The 22,521-nt window shown below is 41.5% G+C and overlaps 2 protein-coding genes across 2 annotated transcripts; both read left to right on the top strand.

The window, feature by feature from the left end:
- Nucleotides 1-12,300: 12,300 nt before the first annotated feature.
- Nucleotides 12,301-14,858, top strand: LOC132612107 (uncharacterized). Its single transcript, XM_060326446.1, has 5 exons — nt 12,301-13,027; nt 13,157-13,703; nt 13,791-14,096; nt 14,195-14,294; nt 14,349-14,858. The coding sequence occupies exons 1-5, from the start codon at nt 12,301-12,303 to the stop codon at nt 14,856-14,858; spliced, it is 2,190 nt and encodes a 729-aa protein (XP_060182429.1).
- Nucleotides 14,859-20,830: 5,972 nt separating this feature from the next.
- Nucleotides 20,831-21,621, top strand: LOC132612106 (uncharacterized). Its single transcript, XM_060326445.1, has 3 exons — nt 20,831-21,117; nt 21,192-21,318; nt 21,406-21,621. The coding sequence occupies exons 1-3, from the start codon at nt 20,831-20,833 to the stop codon at nt 21,619-21,621; spliced, it is 630 nt and encodes a 209-aa protein (XP_060182428.1).
- Nucleotides 21,622-22,521: the final 900 nt, after the last annotated feature.

Here is a 22,521-nt window from a genome sequence, read left to right as displayed (position 1 = left end):
TCTTAGTAGGTCTGGGCCAGGCCGGGTTTACCGGGCAGGGTTCGACCTGGCCCGGCCCACTTGACAGGCTTATCCCCAGGCTGTCCAGTGTCTTTGCCCAAGGTTGCTTCCATGGTTCTTGCTCTGGCCGTGGGAGCTGCTTGAGGTTTGTAAATTCGGACTCCTCACACTCCATTGTTATCTTTTAGATTTGCTATAATTTTTCATGCGCATTCTTCGGTATCATGCAGAACGACCTATAAGATTTCTTTCCAATCTGAAGCATATGGTCCCGTTATAATTTGAACTTGACAGAACTTTGTCCACAGGTGCTATTTACTGCAAGTTGATGTTGGGCATATTTGTATATGTTTCAATATGATGTTACTCAGCATTTTTACCGCTTTCTTTTGTATTTTGTATCGCATATGCCAAACATGAGCGTAATTATTGATGTTGCACTAATTTGGTGTCAATTTAATTTATTAGGCACTTGTGAAAATTAAATGGAAGAAAATGGCACATATAGCAGTAAGCAGCAAAGGATTTGATAGTGTGGAGTATTATTCTTTTGAAGGCCTTGGCAATTGACATAGACAGTAAAGGACCGAAAGTTGCGAGAATTAGGGAGGCAAAAAATATGGAAAACTCGATTATTTTTAAAAATGTCCTAAAATATTCAGATTTTCATGATTTCTGTTATAAATATTATTTACTACTTTAGGAGAAAATTTAAGGTTTGTGACTTTGGGACCAAGTTAATTTTCCCTTATAAATAGAGAGGTTCCTTCATTGTATTTACATCCCTAACAACAGACATAAAAAAATACTCTCATCTTCTCTTTTTGTCTATAATATTATTCTTGCTTGCTTTATTATTTTATAACACGTTATCAGCACGAGTCTCTAATCTTTTATTGGAGTTTTGTCGATAATAATACTACATATTTGAGAGCTTGACATTATTGAAAATCAAGTGAGAAAGAAAGATAAATCCTCTCGTAGAGATGAATGGTCCCGTGCACGAATAAGGTACGATTACAATCTTCCATGAGATTTTTGGCTTTATTAAGTTATATTACTATGTGGCAAATGGTTGAGGTGGCCAACACAGGTTAGGTAATATGAACCTTATGATTGTTCTTGGTTTAATAAATTTATCATTATTTGCTAGTAACGTATTTAATTTTGGACATTGGATTTCCGGAACCAAAATTGGTTCACTCGTCCCTGAAGAACAATACTGTGAAAAGAAATATATGATCGATTACCAGAAGTGATGATAAATTCTAAGTCTCATTAGACTAAATTTAGTTATGCTCATAATAACCAGAAGTGATAATAGTTTTATTGTGATTACAATTAAAGATGTGTTTAAAAAAAATTATATGCATGCTTCGATTTGCTCTTGAAGTAGCAACATCTTAAGAAGTGGTTATAAGTTATTGTAATTTTGATGTGGTTGAGGCACGTCCATGTGATTTTGTTCCATTCCCTGACGTGAATGAAACAACTTACAACTATAGATTCATTCCCTGAAGTGAATGTGACAATACTGTAAAGCCTATAAATACGAACATGTACTTGGTTGTGAAGATATCACGACTCACCCCCAGAAGAGGTAGAATAATTGAGAAGAAATATTCTGAATTTTCTTACTCGTAGTAAATTTGAAGTTTACTCCCGAAGTAATCTGTATACGGTAAAAATCGGATATATGTTAAACCGGTAAGACCGGAGACCGAGGGAAGAAAGGGACAAGCACGTGCACGAAGACTTTCATTCTGAACCGGAGGAGTGCTTGAACTGAAGCAAAGAAAGGGCATCATTTGGTCCGGCTTCTCCATAGCCGAGTTGGTCGTGGCCGTTGGTTCGTCTGATCGTGGCCGTTGGTCCGGGTGATCCGTTACACAATAGCCACGCGTCAATACCGTCCTGCCATGTTCAACTGCCAATCGTACGGGTGTCAGACCGTACGGTCAACCTAATCCATTTAAGAGTTTATTCTTTATTTTTTAGGGTCTCATGTTGTATGAAGCCCATGGGGCAATACTATAAATAGGGCTCATTGCCCTACTTTTGAGGGGTTGGCTTCCTCATACCAAGAACATTTTGTAATAGCAAGATATATAAAATCTCTCTCTCTAACGTCTGATTTTGGCCCGGATCATCGTGTTCATCTTTTAAATCTGCTTGATCAAACAATATTCATATATTACTAGATACAAAATCTATAGCAAACCACTAATTATCAATTGCTTCTTCATAGCATATTCATACATTTCTTTCCTCTATCAAATAGATTAAGGCTCAACCACGTATCCTATACCTCACTCATAAATTCAATTGATTATCCGAATTCGGGGTAAATAGTTTGGCGCCCACCGTGGGGCTAGGATAATAGTGGTCTTTGATCTTGATCTCTATCTTACTCGTCAAAATCAAAAACATCTTCTGTTCGTCTATGAAAAAACGGACAAAATGGCTAACAGTGGGCAATCTGGTCACGTCAACAACAACGAGATCGTGGCCGAAAATGAAGGCAGCGGGCTACGAGGATTACCGAACCCCGCTGACCCTAACCCCGTTAATTCGAGAGAGGGCCTCAACCATCAAAACACCACGGACCAGGAGAATGACGCCCAGCCGGCTACTGACCCTTTAAATACTCACAATTCAATTACTTTGTCCCGGGCACAGGGCCGGAAAGAACCAGATACCCCGAATGATAATATTGACTTAAGTTTAATTTTTAAAATGTTGCAGGAATAGAGAGCCGCGATTTCCGAACAGGGAATCGCAATAGCCCAGTTGCAAAACGGAAGAGATAAAACGACCTCGGAGGAGGCGAAGGGTGTTGCTGAACCCAGAAGAGATGAGGCACGGATGGTTGAGAGCAATGGGTCTGGAGGTGGTTCCTCCACTGAGGTTCTGAAAATGCTAGAAACTTTAGCAAAGCGGGTAGACTCGACCGAAAAGAGGGTGGAAACATACAACTCTCGGGTGGATCAAACCCCGGGGGCTCCGCCTTTACTGAAGGGGCCGGATTCGAAGAGGTACATCCAAAGGCCTTTTCCTCCGAGTGCAGCTCCGAAATTAATCCCGAAGAGGTTCAAAATGCCGGATATCCAGAAATATGACGGCACGACGGACCCACACGAACACGTGACCTCTTACACCTGCGCTATAAAAGGCAACGATATGGAGGAAGATGAAATTGAAGCAGTGTTGTTGAAAATGTTCGGGGAAACTCTGTCAAAAGGAGCATTGACGTGGTATGACCATCTGCCCGAGCATTCGATCACTTCTTTCGAAATGCTCGCCGATGCCTTCATAAAAGCTCACGCCGGTGCTAAAAAGGTGCAGGCCCGTAAGGCAGATATTTTCTGTATAGCCCAAAGAGACGATGAGTTGCTGCGCGAATTTGTCAATCGGTTCCAAAGGGAACGAATTGAGCTCCCTCCGGTTCCCGAGGAATGGGCCGCACAAGCTTTCACAAAGGGGCTCAACCCTCGGAGCTCGACAGCTTCATTCAAATTAAAGGAAAACTTGCTAGAGTACGAGGCTGTGACATGGGCAGATGTCCATAACCGATACGAGTCGAAGATTCGGGTGGAGGATGACCAACTCGAGTTTCCCCCGGGGCCAATAAATATGAACAAAAGTTTTGAGAGACCAAGGAAAAATCACGAACCGGAGGCCAGATCGTCGAGGGAGAGGTATCGGCCATATTTCCATTCGAAGAAGCCAAACTTTAGGTCGGAGAAATCCAGGGTTGGCCCGAGCTATTTCTCCAGTCGGGGTGATAAACGGGTCGAGCGCCCGTCGAACAGTCGAGGTCTCTCATTCAGGAGCGATGCTGGAAGATCTGCCGGCAACAAAGACTTGCCGAAGATAGCGGAATACAATTTCAACGTCAACACCTCGGACCTCGTCTCGGCTATTGGCTGTATCCCGGATGTAAGGTGGCTGAGACCTCTGAGGTCGGATCCGGGCCAACGGGACCCGAGCATGATGTGTGAATATCATGGAACCCATGGACACAGAACCGAGGATTGCCGCCAGCTAAGAGAGGAGGTAGCCCAGTTATTGAAGAATGGCCATCTCCGAGAATTGCTGAGTGAACGAGCCAAAGGTCACTACAAGGAAAGGGAGATCCATAAAAAGGCCGAGCCAGTAGAACCCCAGCATATAATCAACATGATAATTGGGGGCACCGATACCCCACGAGGGCCGGCGATGAAAAGAACCAAGGTCTCTGCTGTGCGTGAAAAGCGCGGCCGGGATTACATACCCGAGGGTTCCATCTCTTTCAGCAACGAGGACGCAGAAGGCATCATTCAACCGCACAATGATGCATTGGTAATCTTTATTCTTATCTTTAAAACTCAAATTAAACGTATTTTGATTGACCCAGGTAGCTCGGCCAACATCATCCGGTGGAGAGTGGTCGAACAGCTAAGGCTACTCGATCAGATTGTACTGGTAGCCCGGGTACTCAGCGGGTTCAACATGGCGAGCGAAATCACAAAAGAGGAGATCTCATTGCCGGTAAACATCGATGGCACTATCCAGCAAACGGTGTTCTATGTAATCGAAGGAGACATGAAGTATAATGCATTGCTGGGTAGACCTTGGATATATAGCATGAGGGCCGTGCCCTCAACATTGCATCAACTGCTGAAATTCCCGACCCCGGAGGGGATTAAAACCATCTGAGGTGAACAACCCGCTGCAAGGGAGATGTTCGCGGTCGAGGAGGCGACACCTCAGCCCAAAAAATCGGACCAAAAGGAAGAAGATTGAACCGGGGAAAAGGACACCAACTAGCAATCAAAGCAGTAGGGGTTAGATCCGGGGTATGAAGAGGATGATTTTGGTGTACCCAGATCATTCGTCATGCCAGATGACTCGGATGCAACCAAGTCAACAATAGAGGAGCTGGAACAGATCATCTTGTTCGAATATTTACCGGACAGTAAGGTATACCTGGGCACGGGGTTAACCTCGGAGCTCAGGAACAAGTTAATTGAATTTATTCGAGCTAATGCCGATTGCTTTGCATGGTCCCACATAGATATGACATGTATACCACCGGAAGTAACAACTCACAAGCTCAGTTTGGACGGGAGGTTTCCCCCGGTAAAGTAGAAGAGAAGGCCCATGGCAGAAGCAAAACACGCCTTCGTAAAAGACGAGGTAACAAAGCTTTTGAACATAGGCTCTATCCGGGAGGTAAAATACCCGGACTGGCTAGCTAACGTAGTAGTAGTGTCGAAGAAAGGTAATAAATTTTGAATATGCGTTGATTACAAGGATCTAAACAAAGCACGCCGAAGGATTCATTTCCGTTGCCTCACATCGATAGAATGATCGATGCGACGGCCGGGCATGAGATGTTAAGTTTTCTCGATGCCTACTCTGGGTATAACCAAATCCGGATGCACCCGGAGGATCAAGATAAAACATCCTTTATCACCCGATACGGGACTTACTGTTATAATGTTATGCCTTTTGGATTAAAAAATGCCGGTGCAACTTACCAACGCCTAGTTAATGGAATGTTCGAAGAACAAATAAGGAAAACAATAGAAGTTTACATTGACGACATGGTTGTTAAGTCCCTGGAAACAGAGGACCATTTAAAGCATTTGCAGGAAACCTTCGATGTACTCCGTAAATATAACATGAAGCTCAACCCGGAAAAATGTGCCTTCGGCGACCGGTCCGGTAAATTTTTGGGTTTTATGGTGTCAAACCGGGGTATTGAAATCAACCCGGACAACATCAAGGCCATCGAGGATATTGAGGTAGTGAATAACGTCAAAGGAGTGCAGAGGCTCACCAGAAGGATAGCGACGCTAAGTCGTTTCATATCGAGGTCCTTGGACAAGAGCCATCGCTTCTTATCCTTACTGAGAAAGAAGAACGACTTTGTTTGGACACTGGAGTGTCAAAGAGCCTTACAAGAATTAAAAAGATACTTGTCCAGCCCACCGCTGTTGCACACACCGAAAGCGGACGAGCAGCTTTTTCTCTACCTTGTTGTCTCCGAGGTAGCGGTAAGTGGCGTTTTGGTCCGAGAAGAATCAGGTACACAATTCCCTATCTACTATGTAAGTAGGACTTTGGGGGATGCGGAGACCCATTATCCCCACTTGGAAAAATTGGCATTGGCATTGGTTAGTGCTTCTAGAAAGCTCAACCCTTATTTTCAATGCCATCTGATATGTGTAGTGACTGCTTATCCCTTAAAAACATCATGCACAAACCGGAATTATCGGGTAGACTAACCAAATGGGTCGTATAAATTAGCGGATATGATATCGAATACAAACCTCGAACGGCCATCAAGTCCCAGATCTTGGCCAATTTTGTGGCGGATTTCACCCCGGCTATGGTCCCCGAGGTTGAGAAAGAACTTCTGCTAACCTCGGGAAAAGCCTCGGGTATTTGGTCGCTACACACGGACGGAGCCTCGAACCTCAAAGGTTCCGGGCTAGGAATCGTCCTTAGTACCCCGGCCGGGGATGCCTTTGTACAATCCATTAGAACTGTTAAATTCACTAACAATGAAGCCGAGTATGAGGCTATGATTGCAGGTTTGGAATTAGCCCAGAGTATGGGGGCTGAAATAATTGAAGCCAAGTGCGATTCGCTTTTGGTCGTTAACTAGGTGAATGGCGTCTTCGAGGTCAAAGATAAGCGGATGCTAAGGTATTTGGAGAAGATCCAAGTGATACTACACCGGTTTAAATAATGGACCATGCGGTATATACCGAGGGAGCAGAACAGCGAAGCCGATGCATTGGCCAATTTGGGATATTCGGTCGAAGGGGAAGAAATTAACCCCGGTACTACGGTGCACTTGATGAATACAGCGATAGAGAATGGGTATGCCGAAATAAATACAATGGGTTTAACTTGGGATTGGCGCAACAAGTACGTTGATTACTTAAGAGATGGAAAGCTCTCGAGTAACCCAAAAGAATACAGATCGCTAAGGACGAAAGCTGCGCGTTTCTGCCGGTAGATGGCTAATTATATCGACGATCTTTCTTCGGACCCCTTGCCAAGTGTTTGGGTCCCAGAGAAACGGAGTATGTTTTAAGAGAAGTGCACGAGGGGACTTGTGACAACCATTCCGGTTCAGAAGCCTTGGTCCGAAAAATTATAAGAGCCGGTTACTACTGGAACCGGATGGAAGAGGATTCGAAAATTTTTGTCCGGAAGTGTGACGGGTGTCAGAGGCATGCTCCGATAATTCATCAGCCCGGGGAGTTGCTGCATTCAGTGGTTTCACCTTGGCCTTTCATGAAGTGGGGAATGGACATTGTCGGTCCATTACCATGGGCACCAGGAAAAGCCCGTTTTATTCCGTTTATGAGTGATTATTTCTCCAAATGGGTTGAAGCGCAGGCCTTTGAAAAAATCAGAGAGAAGGAAGTCATTGACTTCATATGGGACCACATCATCTGTCGTTTCGGCATCCCTGCCGAGATAACATATGATAATGGTCCTCAGTTTGTGGGCGGCAAAGTCAACGATTTCCTCGAAGGGTTGAAGATCAAGAAAATCGTATCAACTCCATATCACTCGTGTGCGAACGGACAGGCGGAATCCCCGAACAAAACAATAATCCAAAATCTGAGGAAACGACTTGAAGCATCAAAGCATCAGTGGAGGGAAATATTATCGGAGGTATTGTGGACTTACAAAACCACATCGAAATCAAGCACGGGGGAAACTCCTTTCTCGTTGGTCTACGGGGCCGAAGCCCTTATTCCCGTAGAAGTTAGTGAACCCACTCTCCGGTTCAGTTATACCACCAAGGAGTCAAACGAGGAGGCCATGGCCGTAAACTCGACCTCACGGATGAACTTCGCGAAAACGCGTTGGTCCGTATTGCAGCCCAGAAACAGAGAATGGAAAGGTACTACAATCGGAGAGCTAATTTTCGGCATTTCCAAGCTGGGGACTTGGTGCTTCAAAAAGTTACCTTGAACACCAAGAATCCCAACGAAGGAAAACTGGGTCCGAACTGGGAAGGACCGTATAAGATAACCGGGATAACGGGCAAAGGATCGTACCAGTTGGAATCCATGGACGGGCAACGGTTGCGCAATAACTGAAATGTGGCTTATCTGAAAAGATACTAATCTAAGGTATGGACTCCTCATGTTTTTCTATTAACCTTTCTTTTTTGCATGAAGTCGAGTACCGGATAAAGTTAGAATCTAGGCCTGAAAACACGTGTTGCACTCTTTTCCTTAGTACGATTTTGTCCCAAAATGGATTTTCCGACAAGATTTTTAATGAGTCAACAAGTACAACGTGTTACTCGACGAAGACAAAGACAAATGCCCGGAAACTCGGGGTCACACCCTACGAGTGGGGAATTAATAGCACTCACCCGATCTTGCAGCTCGGATAAGCGCTAGGGGACTATCATACCCACTTCAAATTTTACCCCGGTTAGTGGAAACCGGAGGCCCTCAACAAATTAAAACCGGACCTTTAATATTAGGTTTCGATGTAAGGACCAAACGATCAGAATGAATCGTGTCCATGCAATATTTGCTACGGCAAAACCAAGAATCGGCCTTCTGCATTAGGTTCCTATGTAAGGACCAAACGATCAGAATGAATCGTGTCCATTTAGTTTTTGCTACGGCAAAGGCAGAAGGAAAAAATTCATTCTCATGTATATAAATACTTGCAATGCAAAAATTATCGAAAGTTTGGATAACGATGTCTCGGATGTCTTCCTGTTAAAACACTTTACCCCGATGATTACTGCCGTATTTCGGCACTACTTCATTCATATACCCCGTACCGGGCACTACGGTCGAAATTCGACAAAGGCAACAAGGTCATAGTGAACTGAGCCAAAATCGTTAACCCCACAAACGGGGACTTTTACATCAAAATTTAGCTAAGGCTGAGATTCAGGTGTCCGAACAATACCGGCCCTAAAAAATAGTCGAAAACTACCAGCCCTAAAAATGCCCATCGTGATTCGGAGACGTCTGAATTCACAAAGCATAAGATAAGTCCCATGGGCAAAAACTCCATAAAATCCCCGGACAAAATGTACCGGATGAAGAGAAAAGCCGATATTCAGGCACAGTCAGAAATAATGACTCCTTAAAACGGACCGACAATTCGGGCGGAAGTCATAACAAACATTCAAACAAAGTAAAGAATCAAGGAAAATACATGTTCTATTTATACAAAGGATTTTACATCGGAGACTACTACAAAGGCAAAAAATAAAAGGCTAAGTACAGCCCCTAATCTATCCGGTATGGCTGGATCCAGAGGGTTCGGACACTGTCCGCTCGGAATCGTCGGAGTCAGCCCCGAGGGCACCCTTAGCCTCTTCCTCGACTCTTTTAGCCTCGAGTATTAGGGACGGAAGATCTGCAAAGCCATGCTCGTCTTGCTCAAGAGTGATCCTCCGCGACTTCCACTTTTCATACTCAGCAGCAATAGTAGCATGAGCCTCGGCGGCCTCCACGCTCTTTAGAGCTTCTTCCAAATCGGCCTCAGCCTGGGCTAACTTTGCCACCAGAACATCCCGAGCCTCTCCGAGGACATTTTGCATTTGGGTGGCCGACTCGAGCTCAGCCTTGAGAGTGTCATTAGCATCAACCGTCTCTTCGAGCTCGATTTTTAGATCAGCACATGTCTGGGCCCTCTTCACCTCTTTCTCCTCAAACACCTTCATACGCTTTTTATACCGGGCACTTTCAGATTCGAGCAGCCGATGCCTCTCGGCCATGCTCGTAGCTTCGGACTTGACAGAGTCCAGCTCCTCCCGGAGTTGAGAGATGGTGGTTTCGAGCTCACTAAGCTTTGAAGAAAGACGAGTGTTATCTCGGCTAAGGCCGATCTTGTCCGCTTCGAGACTCCGGTTATATTCGACCATCTCGGCCAGCTCACCCTTTAATCGACGATTTTCAGCCTTTGTTGCATCGAGCTCGGGTTGGAGGTTGGAAAGAGTAACTGCTCGGTTTAGCTCATCCTCCTTCGTCCGCAGAAGGTGCTGAAATTTCTCCGTTTCTCGGCCTTGGGTATTCAGTTGGCCCTTAAGATCGTCCACCTCTTGCTGAGCACGGACAAAGGCTTCATTGACAAGCACCACACACTACTAAAAAACCAGCGTTTAGTGACGGAATATTAGCGACAGACCATATTCTGTCGCTAATTAACGACGGATTAGCTACGGATTTCTCATTTTGTCGCGAGAAAAGTAACTAAAATTTTATCTCATTATATAGTGACGGATTAGCAACGAAAACTGAGTTTCGTCACTAATGATTAGCGCGAAATTTTGGCGCCTTAAATTTCACTACAGATTTAGCAACAGAAGAGGCGCGACAAATTTTATTTTTATTTAGCGACGGATTCAGCAACGAAAAATCCGTCGCTAGGCCTTTTATTTTTCTTGGAAAAAATATATATTTGCAGCAACGGAAAAATTTGTCGCAATATTAATCATTAAAAGAAATCAATGTATTATTTAGCGACGGAATATAAAATCCGTCGCTATTCCGTCGTTAAGTGTTAAGAAAAAGATATCTCCTAGGGTATACACATTTATTTCATTTCAGTTCAAACACACCCAACACAGATATAGAGAGAGAGAGTGTGCGAAATTGCTAACATAGAGAGAGAGAGCACAACATAGATCAAAATAATGTGAATCTAGGGTTTCTATTGTGTTTTTCTCTTCTTCTGCTGCATCTTTTATCTAAAGGAAAGGTATGTTTTGATTTTTCTATGTTTTATGGGCAGTTTCTTTCTTTTTTATCTCCTTCTTTGTGTTTTCTGACATTAAATCTAAAATAGAAATTAAGATATCTGTGTTTTTTTGCTTATTGTCTAAAGGACAGAGTGTCTTTAAGTGTTTTTTTTGGCTAAAATCGAAGTTGGGTGTCTTGAAAACTGTTGGGTTTATAATTTATTTGAAGGTAAAGTGTTGGGAATCTCTATTTGGGCCAAAATCTGATGAAAATGGAAATTCGACCTTTGTTTGTGCTAAATCTTGTCGGATAATATTATTTGGTGGTTAAAGTTTGTTTTAATTCGTTGCATGTCGAGAAAAAGCTTGAAGAACTCAACATTCTTTATATTCTGTGATTTGAAATCAGTGTTAGTGAACTGGGTTTCTTACTCGATTTTTTTTGTACTCTGTGATTTGAAGTCAGTGTTAGTGAACTGGGTTTCTTACTAGATTTTTTTTGTTTTAGTTTCAGTTTTTTTTCAGTTTGTCATTTTTTTAACTAAAAGGTGAATGATATGTTCTGTTTCACTAAGTTATTTCAGCTTGTTCTTCCATTTAGAGGTCATTCGGTTGTATTAATGATATGAAGACAGAATATTAATTTGATTGCTTTGTTTATGTCAATATTAATAGGAACATGAATAATCTAGAGCGTGATTGGATGTACGATAGGTTGGATGGCCGAGGGGGTATAAACTCTAGCTTTGTAACCGGTGTAGAAAATTTTATCTAATTTGCACTTTCTCAACAAAATTACATGAGCGGTAACAAGGTTACATGTCCATGTAAAAAATGTCACAACATTAAATACATGGATGTTGAAATCGTTGAATATCACCTTTTTAATTTTGTATTTGTTGAGGACTATTTTGTTTGGGAGTATCAAGGGGAAAAAGATGTGATCTGTGAGATAGCTTCTGGTAATGATTTGCACGGTGGTTCTCAACCTGAATCGGGGTTCGATAATCCATACCGACAAATGGTCTTGGATGCAGTTGGTCCCAACTTTGGTCAGGGTTCGAGTTCGCAATCTTATAGCAATATTGAAATTGATTCTTCTCATCCTTATGAACCTTCAATGGAGGAGGAGCCTAATCCTTCAATGGATGAGGAGCCTAATCCCGAGTCCCAAAGATTTTACAATTTGCTACAAGCTACTGATGAAAAATTATATCCCGGTTCTTCTCTCACTCAACTTGCAGTAGTCTCCAGAATGTTAAATATTAAAATGGAGAATACTTTGTCACAGAGAGGTTATAACCAAATGATACAATTGTTGAAAGAGGCTTTACCTGAAGATAACAAAGTGCTTGAAAGCTATTATCAGACTAAGAAACTAGTGCGTAGTTTGGGTTTGCCAGTTGAAAAGATTGATTGTTGTGATTCAAGATGTATGTTGTATTGGGGTGATGATGAACACCTTACATCTCGGCTCTCGTAAGAGGAAATTGGTCCCTTATAAGAAAATGTATTATTTTCCTTTGATTCCTAGATTGAAAAGATTATATGCATCCCATGCTACAACTGCCGACATGAGATGGCACCATGAGCATACACAAGAGGATGGGGTAATGCGTCATCCATCAAACTCTGAGGCTTGGAAGAACTTCAATGAAACTCATTCTTTTTTTGCTGCTGAACCAAGGAATGTAAGGTTGGGGTTATGTACTGATGGTTTCCAACCGTTTAGTCAATCTGGGAGGAAATACTCTTCGTGGCCAGTGATTGTCACCCCATACAATTTGCCTCCAGGAATGTGTATGAAAAAGGCATATATGTTCCTAACTGTCATTGTTCCTGGGCCAAACAATCCCAAACATAAAATTGATGTTTATCTGCAACCTCTAATAAAGGAATTGACTTTGTTGTGGGAGACAGGTGTAGAAGCATTTGACATCTCGAAAAAGCAAAACTTTCAACTGAGGGCATCTTTGATGTGGACAATCAGTGACTTCCCAGCATATTCTATGTTATCAGGATGGAGTACGGCGGGCAAGTTAGCATGTCCTTATTGTATGGAGGAAACACAATCCTTTAGATTACAACATGGCAGGAAAACATCTTGGTTTGATAGTCACAGAATGTTCCTTGACCAACATCATCCTTCTAGGAGAGATCGTAAAAACTTTCTCAAAGGTAAGACTGTCAAAAGACTATCACCACTCTATAGAATAGGAGAGGAAATTTTGAACCAAATTTGTGACTTGGGGATAAGGAAAGTAACAGAGTTAGATGCACAGGAAGTTAATCAGAGAATATGTAAGTCTTGTGGGTGGAAAAAGCGAAGCATATTTTGGGTTTTGCCTTATTGAAGTTCTAACATGATTCGACATAATCTTGATGTCATGCATATTGAAAAAAATGTCTTTGATAATGTATTTAATACAGTTCTTAATATTGATAACAAAACCAAAGACAATCTACAATCACGTCAAGATATGGTAAATTACTGTGATCGACCACAGTTGGCAAAGGACACTAGTGGAAAATATCCAAAAGCTATATATACAATAGATAAGGAAGAAAGAGCTATCTTGTTCAATTGGGTGAAGGGTTTGAAGTTTCCAGATGGGTATGTTTCGAATTTGGGTAGATGTCTAGACACAAACGCGAAAAGATTATTTGGCATGAAAAGTCATGATTGCCATGTGTTCATGCAACGACTAATGCCTATTGCTTTTCGTGAACTGCTTCCCAGTAATGTGTGGCAAGCACTTACAGAATTGAGCTTATTTTTTAAAGATCTTACTTCGACCACTCTACGAGTGGATGACATGGAAAGATTAGAGGCAGACATCCCGCAAATCTTGTGTAAGTTAGAACGTATATTTCCCCCTGGGTTCTTTGACTCAATGGAACATCTGTCTGTGCACCTGCCATATGAAGCAAAGATTGCTGGACCTATACAATATCGATGGATGTATCCTTTTGAAAGGTAAATTTGAAACTTTATGTTCAAATTGTGACAAGTATGCTAAACATAACTTTTCTAATACAACGGTCCATCCATTTATGTATTTAGGTACCTCGGAACTCTTAAAAGAATGATTGGGAATAAAGCTAGTGTTGAGGGTTCCATTTGTGAAGCATACTTGATGAAGGAGTCAACACATTTGTTTTCTCATTATTTTGAACCTCATGTCATGACACGTAATCACGATGTGGACCGTAATGATGATGGTGGTACTGTAGAAGATCTTGAAGGAAATTTATCAATATTCACCCATCCCGGTCGACTATGGGGAGAAGCAAAAAAGAGGAATTTATCCCTTGAAGAAATCAAGGCTGCCCAAACTTACATTTTACTAAATTGTAAAGAGGTTGAACCGTTTGTGGGGTAGCATTTGAATGTTAAACTCTCTTATTATTATAAATGTATCCATATATATCATGACTTTCTATTGAACTTATTTTGTTGCAATGAAGTATGTACGTGCAACGTCTGCAAGGAGAATTCCCGAATCTATCTCAAGGTCAAATAGATGAGAGCCTTGAAGCATATTTCTCTATATGGTTCAAGGAATATGTAAGTTTCAACAATCATCAATTTTTATACAAGATGTTATTAAATTCCAAATAGGTCCGCTGCAACCATATTGAGAATAAATTCTTGCGTAGTCTTGCTCATGGACCACTAATAGGCGCTACATGTCATTCTGTGTATTTTACTAATGGATACAAATTTCACACAGACAATCATGGTAGCGCAAGATCAACAATGAATAGTGGAGTTTGTATCTCGGATCCAAATTTTGGTGATTACTATGGACGGATAAAAGAGATTATACAAGTGGAATTTCGTGAAGATCCTTTAAATCAAACTATGTTATTCAACTGTGAATGGTTTGATCCAACTATGGATGTTGGTGTTAAAAATCATAATCAGTACAAATTGGTTGATGTTAATTATCGTCGCCGATATAAAAAATATGAACCTTTTATTCTTGCGATGCAAGCAACTCAAGTGTGTTATGTGTCGTATCCTAGCAAGAAAAAGGATAAGGATGATTGGGCAGCTGTGTTGAAGGTCAAACCTCGGAATGTTGTTGAATTATCCGATGAGAAAGTAATGGTGACAGCTCCAGATTGAATGTTCCATTCCAAGTTGAAGAAGTTGAAGTCCACGAGATAGCTATGAATGTTTCGATTGATGAAAATATACTCTTATATGATCCAAACGGGAATGCAATTGAAATGGATGAACCCATCGATGATAGGTTATTGCCAGAGCATCATGAAATCCAAGATGAATCTAGAGAAGAAGAGTATGAAACTGAAGAAGAGTATGAAACAGAGGAAACTACGGAGGATGAGGAAGAGTTCGAAGAAGGAACAAATAGTGACTAATGCTTAGTAACATGTGTTGTTGTATATTTATTGTATTTTGCTTAAGATTTGGGTGTAAAAGTTTCTGATGGATGGTTGAGTGTTTTGATTTGCACCACAGTTTTTCTTTATTGTTTTCTTTAACCTATTTTACCATTTTCATCATTACTTACTGAATCTTGTAATGTACTATGTGACTATGTTGTTTGATATATGCCTTCTTATTTATTGGCTACTTATTTGGGGTTACGTGCTTAAGTTTGTAGCCAAAATACTTGCTTGGGATAAAGTAACATGTAACTAAAACCATTAAATCCTCTATTAGACTTTTATATTCCATTATATTTTTAGTTCAACCTTTGATAGAAACCTCCTGATGTTATTTATATTACAGATACGTAGTGGACAGCTGGTCAGAATTCATTGACGTGCTACTCATTGAAGGTTCTGCATTTTAGCTGCTATTGTTGAGGTATTGTTGCTTGCTATTGATGTTCTTCTCACTTAAGTTTATTCATATCATCTCTCTCTGTACAGTAAGTTGACTATTGATTTGAATAAAATGATAAATAGCAGTTGTTGATGACAAAGAACTGCTACATTTTTTCTACAACTGATGAGCAAGAATGGCCAAAATTGAATTTGATGAAAACTACTGCTTGTGTTGTCATGTATTCTGCATTTTCTAAAATTCTGCAAACTGTTAACTGATCATGTGTGTCATACCATGTATAATTTTCCCTTTTATTGGAATTCAACAATGTTTCTTGTAATTACTAATATATAGAAGAGGCTTGGAAGCAGTTGGCTGTTGTCTTGCCGGCTTGTCGATAGGGAGAGTAGTTGCATTGGTTGTGGTCCTAAAGTTCTTTAGTAGTAGCTAATTGCAGAGGCTATCAGATTACCAAGGTTCAAAGCATATTACCAAATCTGTTGTCAAATGAAAGCATATGTTGCCTTTCTTCCAAATTTCTTTGTTTGATTAAACTGTCGCAGAAAGTACTTGAGTGAAATATGATGACCCGTCACATTATCATGCCTCCTAGATGCCCTTTAGTTATTGAAGGTTGCACTCTATAATACATTAGTATTAGATCTTGTGTGATTATATAACTAGTTTCTGAAATGAAAAGTTTCTCCAGAAATAATTTAGTGAACTGATTATAAGATATATATGGAAGAAGAAGCAGCGGGAGTGGGATAACTTCAGCTGAATCATTAGTTTGTATGCCAGTTGTGAAAACTATAAAAAATGCTTTAGGTCATTGCTCTAGTAGACATGCTGCTACTATTTTTTTTTTGTTTTGTTTTAATAATGGTAGTGACTGGGCAAGCTTGTCCACACTTTGACTTTTCAATGTTACCTCCGACCAGCACATCTACTGAGTCGCTATCAACGAAGACTTAGGAAGAGGGGATACATCTAGAGTTAAATGAACTACTGTCAATATTTGGAAAGTCTAAGTATTGTACGATTTTCAGCATGTCTCCTAAAAGTTTATTTTTTCTTTATCTTGGGAGTCTGCCTGTTTGGAGTCTTATTGTTTAAACTGGTTTTGTGTAAAGAGGTAGGACTGACAAATGTATTGGTGCTAGTCTGAGTCCACATTTGCTCCTGTTTGTAAAGAGGTAGGACTGCCAACTTTGTTGCTTCCCATTTGCTCATGTTTGTGATCTTGTGTCTTTCATCCACCTTTCCTTAGCTTGTTCATCCATGGTTGGTATCTCAGAATCTGCCCCTTTGATCTGTTGATTGTAGCCTGTTTCCTGTGTAATGATTGAATCCTCTTGTTTACCAAAACCATGACCATGCCATAAACTTATCCCTTGCTTTTCCTTTTGTTCCTTGAGAAAAGATTCTGATTAGACTAAGCATTTGAAAGGTCATTACTAAGGGACAAAATTGTTTTAAGGCTGTTTTGACTAAGTGCCCATACAACTTGCCTGTTTGAAATCTCTTTTCTTTAACAAAGGTCTTCAGATTTCATTCATTTGTTAACAGTAATCTTGATCAGTTAACATGTCTATTACATGCTTGGGTGATAAAAGAGAGGTAAGTTTTAAAAACTACCAGGTTTAAATGTATGCTCTAAGTCATAAACTCTATCAAGCCTTCCTTTACCTGAAATAAGTAATACGGTCTAAAGTCTTGATTGCTTGTGATGTCTTTCCCAGGCCTTTTGCACCTTTTGATCTGGGGTCCTAGTTATTTGCCTAGGTGGTTGGTGTCACTCCTTGCTTATCTTGGGTATCAGGCCCTTATGAGAATGCCATGTCTGCTTTGTTACTTAGTTGGTTATGTGTGCCCTTAGGGTTAGCTTGGATAAGACTTATGTCATTATTTGAATCTATGATTATGATGTGTGGTCTTAGTTGTACTTGAGGGATTTGATTTTCCTGAATAGGAACAGGGGAAACATGGGTGTTGCACTCACAATTCTTTAGCTTTTAGCTGTATCATCCATCTTCTGTTGATGCTGTAATTTCTATAGACCCACACAATTCAAACATGGAGTCAAAGGATTCATCTTTCCCTTAAGTTATTTGAACCTTTTCGGAATTGTCAACCCAATCCAACTCTTTCACAAATGTAACGTAGAAGCACCGGTTAGGTAATTGTTGATTGCCTAGGATCCCAGCAGGAAAAAATATCCAAATACTATGCTAGTCTTAATTTACTCATGAATGTTGGAGGAGGTTTTTGATTTTCTTATTCTGGTCCATTGTCACCTGTTCTAGCTTACTTTATAGGAATAGGTAGATTACCTATTATTTCCAAGTCTACTTTAATAGGTTGACGTTGTTGATTTTAGTTCTTACCTTGGATCTAGTTAGTTGGTTAAATGTTCAACAGGTCTATTTCCTTTCCTTCTTTGATGATATATAATTTTGGAGACAGTTGGTTTCACCCCTAAGCAAATGAAGGACATGAGAGGCCTCTTATTTTGATTACTCTTTGGCATAAACATAAACTTAGACTTTTGAGTTGTTGACTATTAGTTTACATGCTGTCGTGGATCAAAAAGGAATTTATCGTCATTGGATGTGTTTAATGTATAAAAATCACTCATGCTCAGAGAGTTCAAAGTCTGTCTCTTTTGATCAAAAGGCAGCGAGTTGAGCTTTTGAGACAAATTTTTGGATTTAAAACTTTAGGCACTAAAATCTTTCATGACCAACTGGGGAGAAAGAGTATGGACTCCCAATATAATTTTCTTTAAAAACATGGTTTTCATGATCTATTTTTAATTTACATCTACAGTCATTGTTAATATGTGTAGTTTGAGAGAACCATCATTTGCTCGGATACTATAAACAAACCATGTACAACCAGTTTGACATTGTTTCATGGGTTTGATTCCAACTATAAGTTATTCGTATGTTTCATGGGTTTAAAAAGCTCTTTACTAGCATCCTGCTTGCATTTTACTGGTTACTTTTTACTGATGGTTGCTTTAATTTCCTCATGTCCACATTTTTTTTGTCAATATGGCTCGAGGCAGAGGTTGAGGTAGCGGAGGTCGTGTAGAAAAGTCCTCATTAAGGTGTGATTCTACTGGTCGTGCAAACATGCCTACCATTCCCATTCCCACCTCAGTTAGTCCTCAACAAGGTGGTACGAGTTTCATAGGTGGGCCAGATCCTATAAACCAAGTTCAAACTTTAGGTACGCCACCGGTTCAAGCCTCAGGTCTGTTTATTGATCCTCGTGACTTTTTCTTTCTTCTTGGCTGTGGTGACAAAAGTGTTCCTGCAAGATGGGTGGGGAAGGGGTAGTTTTTCTAGTTAATTTTTTTTTTAATAAAGTACATTAGGCTTAAACTAATGATCAAATTAAGTCTTCAGTAGCACTACATAATTGCACTGCTTTTTGAACTGCTGTAAACAGCAATACTTGCTCTTGCCAAAGTACCGCCTCTTTTGTGAGCCTGCAGAACAAAAAATAGCAAAACTCTTGCTAAATCTGTTCCCCTTGTGTAAATTGCAGAAAGACTGCTGCACAAATTCTGCTGTACCAAGCCTTATCTGCTGTACCAAGCCTTATCTGCTGCACCAAGTCTTTCCATCAGCTGATGCTTCTTCATCAACCAGCTGTAGTTCCTAGCTGCTGTAAACAGTAGTGTTGTGCTAGCATATGATGCATCTGTCCCTTCTGTACTGTAGCATTTTTAGGCTGCCACCTACAGTAAAACTAGAACTGCAGCTCTTCAGCAGCACTGCATATTGCTTAAAACCATCTTGCTGCATCTGTTCCTCTTGTGTAGATTGCAGACTGCTGCACTAATTCTGTTGTACCAAGTTGTATCTGCTGCACAAGATCAGCTGATGCCACATTTCTACAGCAAGCAGCTGTAGTTCCTGGCTGCTGTAAACAGCAGTGTTGTGCCCCAGTATGCACTGATTCCCTGCAGTTGTATGATCAAAACTACACCACATCATTTTTTCTTTGTAAGGATCAGTGATGCAGTTATATTTCAGCCACCAAGTCTGTTGTTGTTTTCCAACTTGCCAAGCCCAACCTCCAGACCTGCACACCCTTCACAACCTCCAGACCTGCACACCCTTTCACAACCTCAAGACCTTGTGCTCTCCCAAAGGCCAAAGCCTCTGTTCCTTTCTCCCAATACCTTGTGCTCTCCCAACTGCATCCCATCACAGTGTGACTGCTCTTTTTCACTACTGCTGCATAGAAATATCCATGATGTTGCTTCATGTTCCTTCATGTGTTCTTGTTGGCCTTTCTTGCTCCAAACCAGCTTGTTCCCAACTGTCCCTATGAGTTCCCTTGAAGCCATATTTGCACCATCTCATTTCCCATGCTTGGATTAGTGATACAAAGAGTTGAGCATGATGGTGTACTATCACTAAACACACCAGGTCTGAGCCAAATTTGCACCTCAGCATGTCTGCTTAGCCTCCTAGTGTACTTGATCAGTACATCTGAATTGCCTCAGGATTCTTCAAATTACACCAGGTCATGTCCAAACTGTGAAACATCATCATGAGTTGGCATTAGTGAGCCAACTTAATTTTGAAAGGCTGAATTCCCCCCTAGTTGTAAACAACAGTGTTGATATTGTGTAATCTAACCAGCTTCATGATCATCCTGGCCACCTTAATTTGTTCATGCTAACAAAAACTTCAACCTTCTCTGCTTTTTTTTTTGTTTGTTTTTTTTTTTGTGTGTGTGTGTGTGTGTTCCCCTCCTGGTGCACACCAGCAGCAACAAATGCTGCATTTATGCATACCTTGTGCCTATCATGACTTGTGGTATTTATTACCTACCAGGCCCTAGTGTCATCACAACAACCAGCACATGAACCCTCTGCATAAGGTTCTTCTGCCCAAGAACAATGCATGCTTTGTGCAAAGTTTTCTGAAAACACTCCTTGGGCTTAGACTTTTTTTTTCTCTGTGTGTGTTCCCCTCCTGGTGCACACCAGCAGCAACAAATGCTGCATTTGGCAAAGCATTATGGTTTTCTATTGAGATTTTTTTCTTTCCCATAATCCCTACTACTTACTAGTCATATTTGTAGACTTGCAAACAGCTTGTATAAAAACCTCTTTACTAGCAGCCTACTTGCATTTTACTGGTTACTTTTTTTTACTGATGGTTGCTTTAATTTCCTCACGTCCACATTTTTTTGTAGATATCGCTCGAGGAAAAGGTCGAGGTAGCGAAGGTCGTGTAGGAAAGTCCTCACTTAGGGGTGATTTTGCTCGTCATGCAAACATGCCTACCATTCCTATTCCCACCACAGTTAGTCCTCAACAAGGTGGTACGAGTTCCATAGGTGGGCCAGATCCTATAAACCATGTTCAAACTTTAGGTACACCACCGGTTCAAGCGTCAGATCACGGTAGTAACCCAACCATCCCTGAATTATCTCCCATTGCACCCGATCTGAGCAGCCCAAGAGATGAGGGTACATCAAACCAGAGCAACACTATCAGCGAAGAAGAGTCCAGTAGTCGTCGTAGGCAGCGGACACTTACACTTGTTACTCTTACTCCTGCAGGGTTAGTCCATGCTTGTATTTTTTATATATATAATTTGTGGTAGGCCTTGAAATAATATTTTTAAATTTATGTAGGTTGGAACCTTCTAAAGAATGCTCTAATACCATATCCGCATCTTTCAAAACTCAACTTGATCCCAATGGAATCAATTGGAAAGGTATCTCAGAAGATACTAGAGATTTTTATTTTGGGGAATTCAAGGTATAACTTTCATCATAATTCGTTTTATAAGTGTATTAGATTTTATAGTTAGAATACTAATAATATTAGTTTACAAACTGTTTTCAGAAGACATACCATTGGGACTCTTTGATTCCTGAGAGTATAATCAGAAAACATTGGAATACTAAGGCAGCAACAAAGTATAGGAATTTCATTAGCAAAATTAAACAAAAAAAGATTAAGCCGGATTATGTGTCTGATAATGTGTGGGAACATTGGTTGCAACTTTTCGCGGATCCTAAGTGTGTTGTACCCGGTTGCCTGCGTGCATACCCTAGTTAATGAGGCACTGCCAAGGGACCCCGTTCATCTTTCGCTTGTCCGAGTCCAAGACAAGGGGCCTCAGATAGCTTGCCACACCCACCGGGCGAGAAAGAAAGCTGCAATCCTCGGGAACGGTGATCGTAGCCGATCTTGTCCTCCTCGGTTCTACACTTGGGGCCGGAAAGGTGAGCACTAAGCTGTCCCTGGCACTAGACTCGGTGGTCCGACTAGCCGCCCTCGTGGCCCGAGGGATCAGGAGCTGTCCGAATCTAGCAGCTTCGCCGGTAGCGGGAGGAGTGTCCGAGAACATGTCATTAAACTCATCCGGTCTTGAGGCCGGAGGTTGAGAACTCGGAGGGACTTCAGCAGCTTCGGCAAAGGCAGGGATCTTCGAAGTTGCGGCAGTCTCGTAGTGGGGCAGCAGATCAACATTTGTGGGGGCTTCGGTCTCGGGGACCGGTCCTTTGACCGGTTCCGGCAGCAGGTGCCTCCCTGGATCTTCTTGTCCTTTGCAGAGGGGTTTCTTCGGAAGAAGTATCACCTGAAATATCAATGAATTCAATCGACCTTAAAGGAGCCGGGTAATGAATATTTTCCCCACCTGTGCGTAATGCCGGAGCCGAAGGTCCTTCCCCGGCTGAAGAAAGTGGTGACACGGTGATATCCTCCTCCGGAATGGGAGCCACGGAAGGGGCCTCGCTGATCCTCCAAACGAGGAGCTCGGGATCTGCCTCATCCCTTAAAGTTCTAACGGCGCTCCTCGCCCTTTTCTTCGGTTTCTGCCCTTTGTCCGAGGGCCTTTTTCTCTTGGCGGCGGCAGCAAGGATACGAGAGGCACTAGCTGAATCGAACTCGGGTGCCGACGTTTCTGGTTCTGCTGCTGACTCTGGCCTTGGATCCACCGAGCCCTTAGGTAAA

Source organism: Lycium barbarum, chromosome 9, assembly GCF_019175385.1.
Source record: "Lycium barbarum isolate Lr01 chromosome 9, ASM1917538v2, whole genome shotgun sequence".
In the NCBI taxonomy this organism is placed as follows: domain Eukaryota; kingdom Viridiplantae; phylum Streptophyta; class Magnoliopsida; order Solanales; family Solanaceae; genus Lycium; species Lycium barbarum.
The sequence above is the reverse complement of the archived record's forward strand: the minus strand, read 5'-3'. Positions and strand labels throughout refer to the sequence as shown.

What these genes read in the sequence shown, in the direction of transcription:
- LOC132612107 (XM_060326446.1), top strand. Translation starts at nt 12,301, where the DNA reads ATGAGATGGCACCATGAGCATACACAAGAGGATGGGGTAATGCGTCAT. An exon ending in GGAAGTTAATCAGAGAATAT is followed by an intron (nt 13,028 to 13,156) that starts GTAAGTCTTGTG and finishes TATTTAATACAG; the next exon opens with TTCTTAATATTGATAACAAA. An exon ending in CTATATGGTTCAAGGAATAT is followed by an intron (nt 14,295 to 14,348) that starts GTAAGTTTCAAC and finishes AATTCCAAATAG; the next exon opens with GTCCGCTGCAACCATATTGA.
- LOC132612106 (XM_060326445.1), top strand. Translation starts at nt 20,831, where the DNA reads ATGCCTACCATTCCTATTCCCACCACAGTTAGTCCTCAACAAGGTGGT. An exon ending in GTTACTCTTACTCCTGCAGG is followed by an intron (nt 21,118 to 21,191) that starts GTTAGTCCATGC and finishes AAATTTATGTAG; the next exon opens with GTTGGAACCTTCTAAAGAAT. An exon ending in TTTATTTTGGGGAATTCAAG is followed by an intron (nt 21,319 to 21,405) that starts GTATAACTTTCA and finishes AACTGTTTTCAG; the next exon opens with AAGACATACCATTGGGACTC.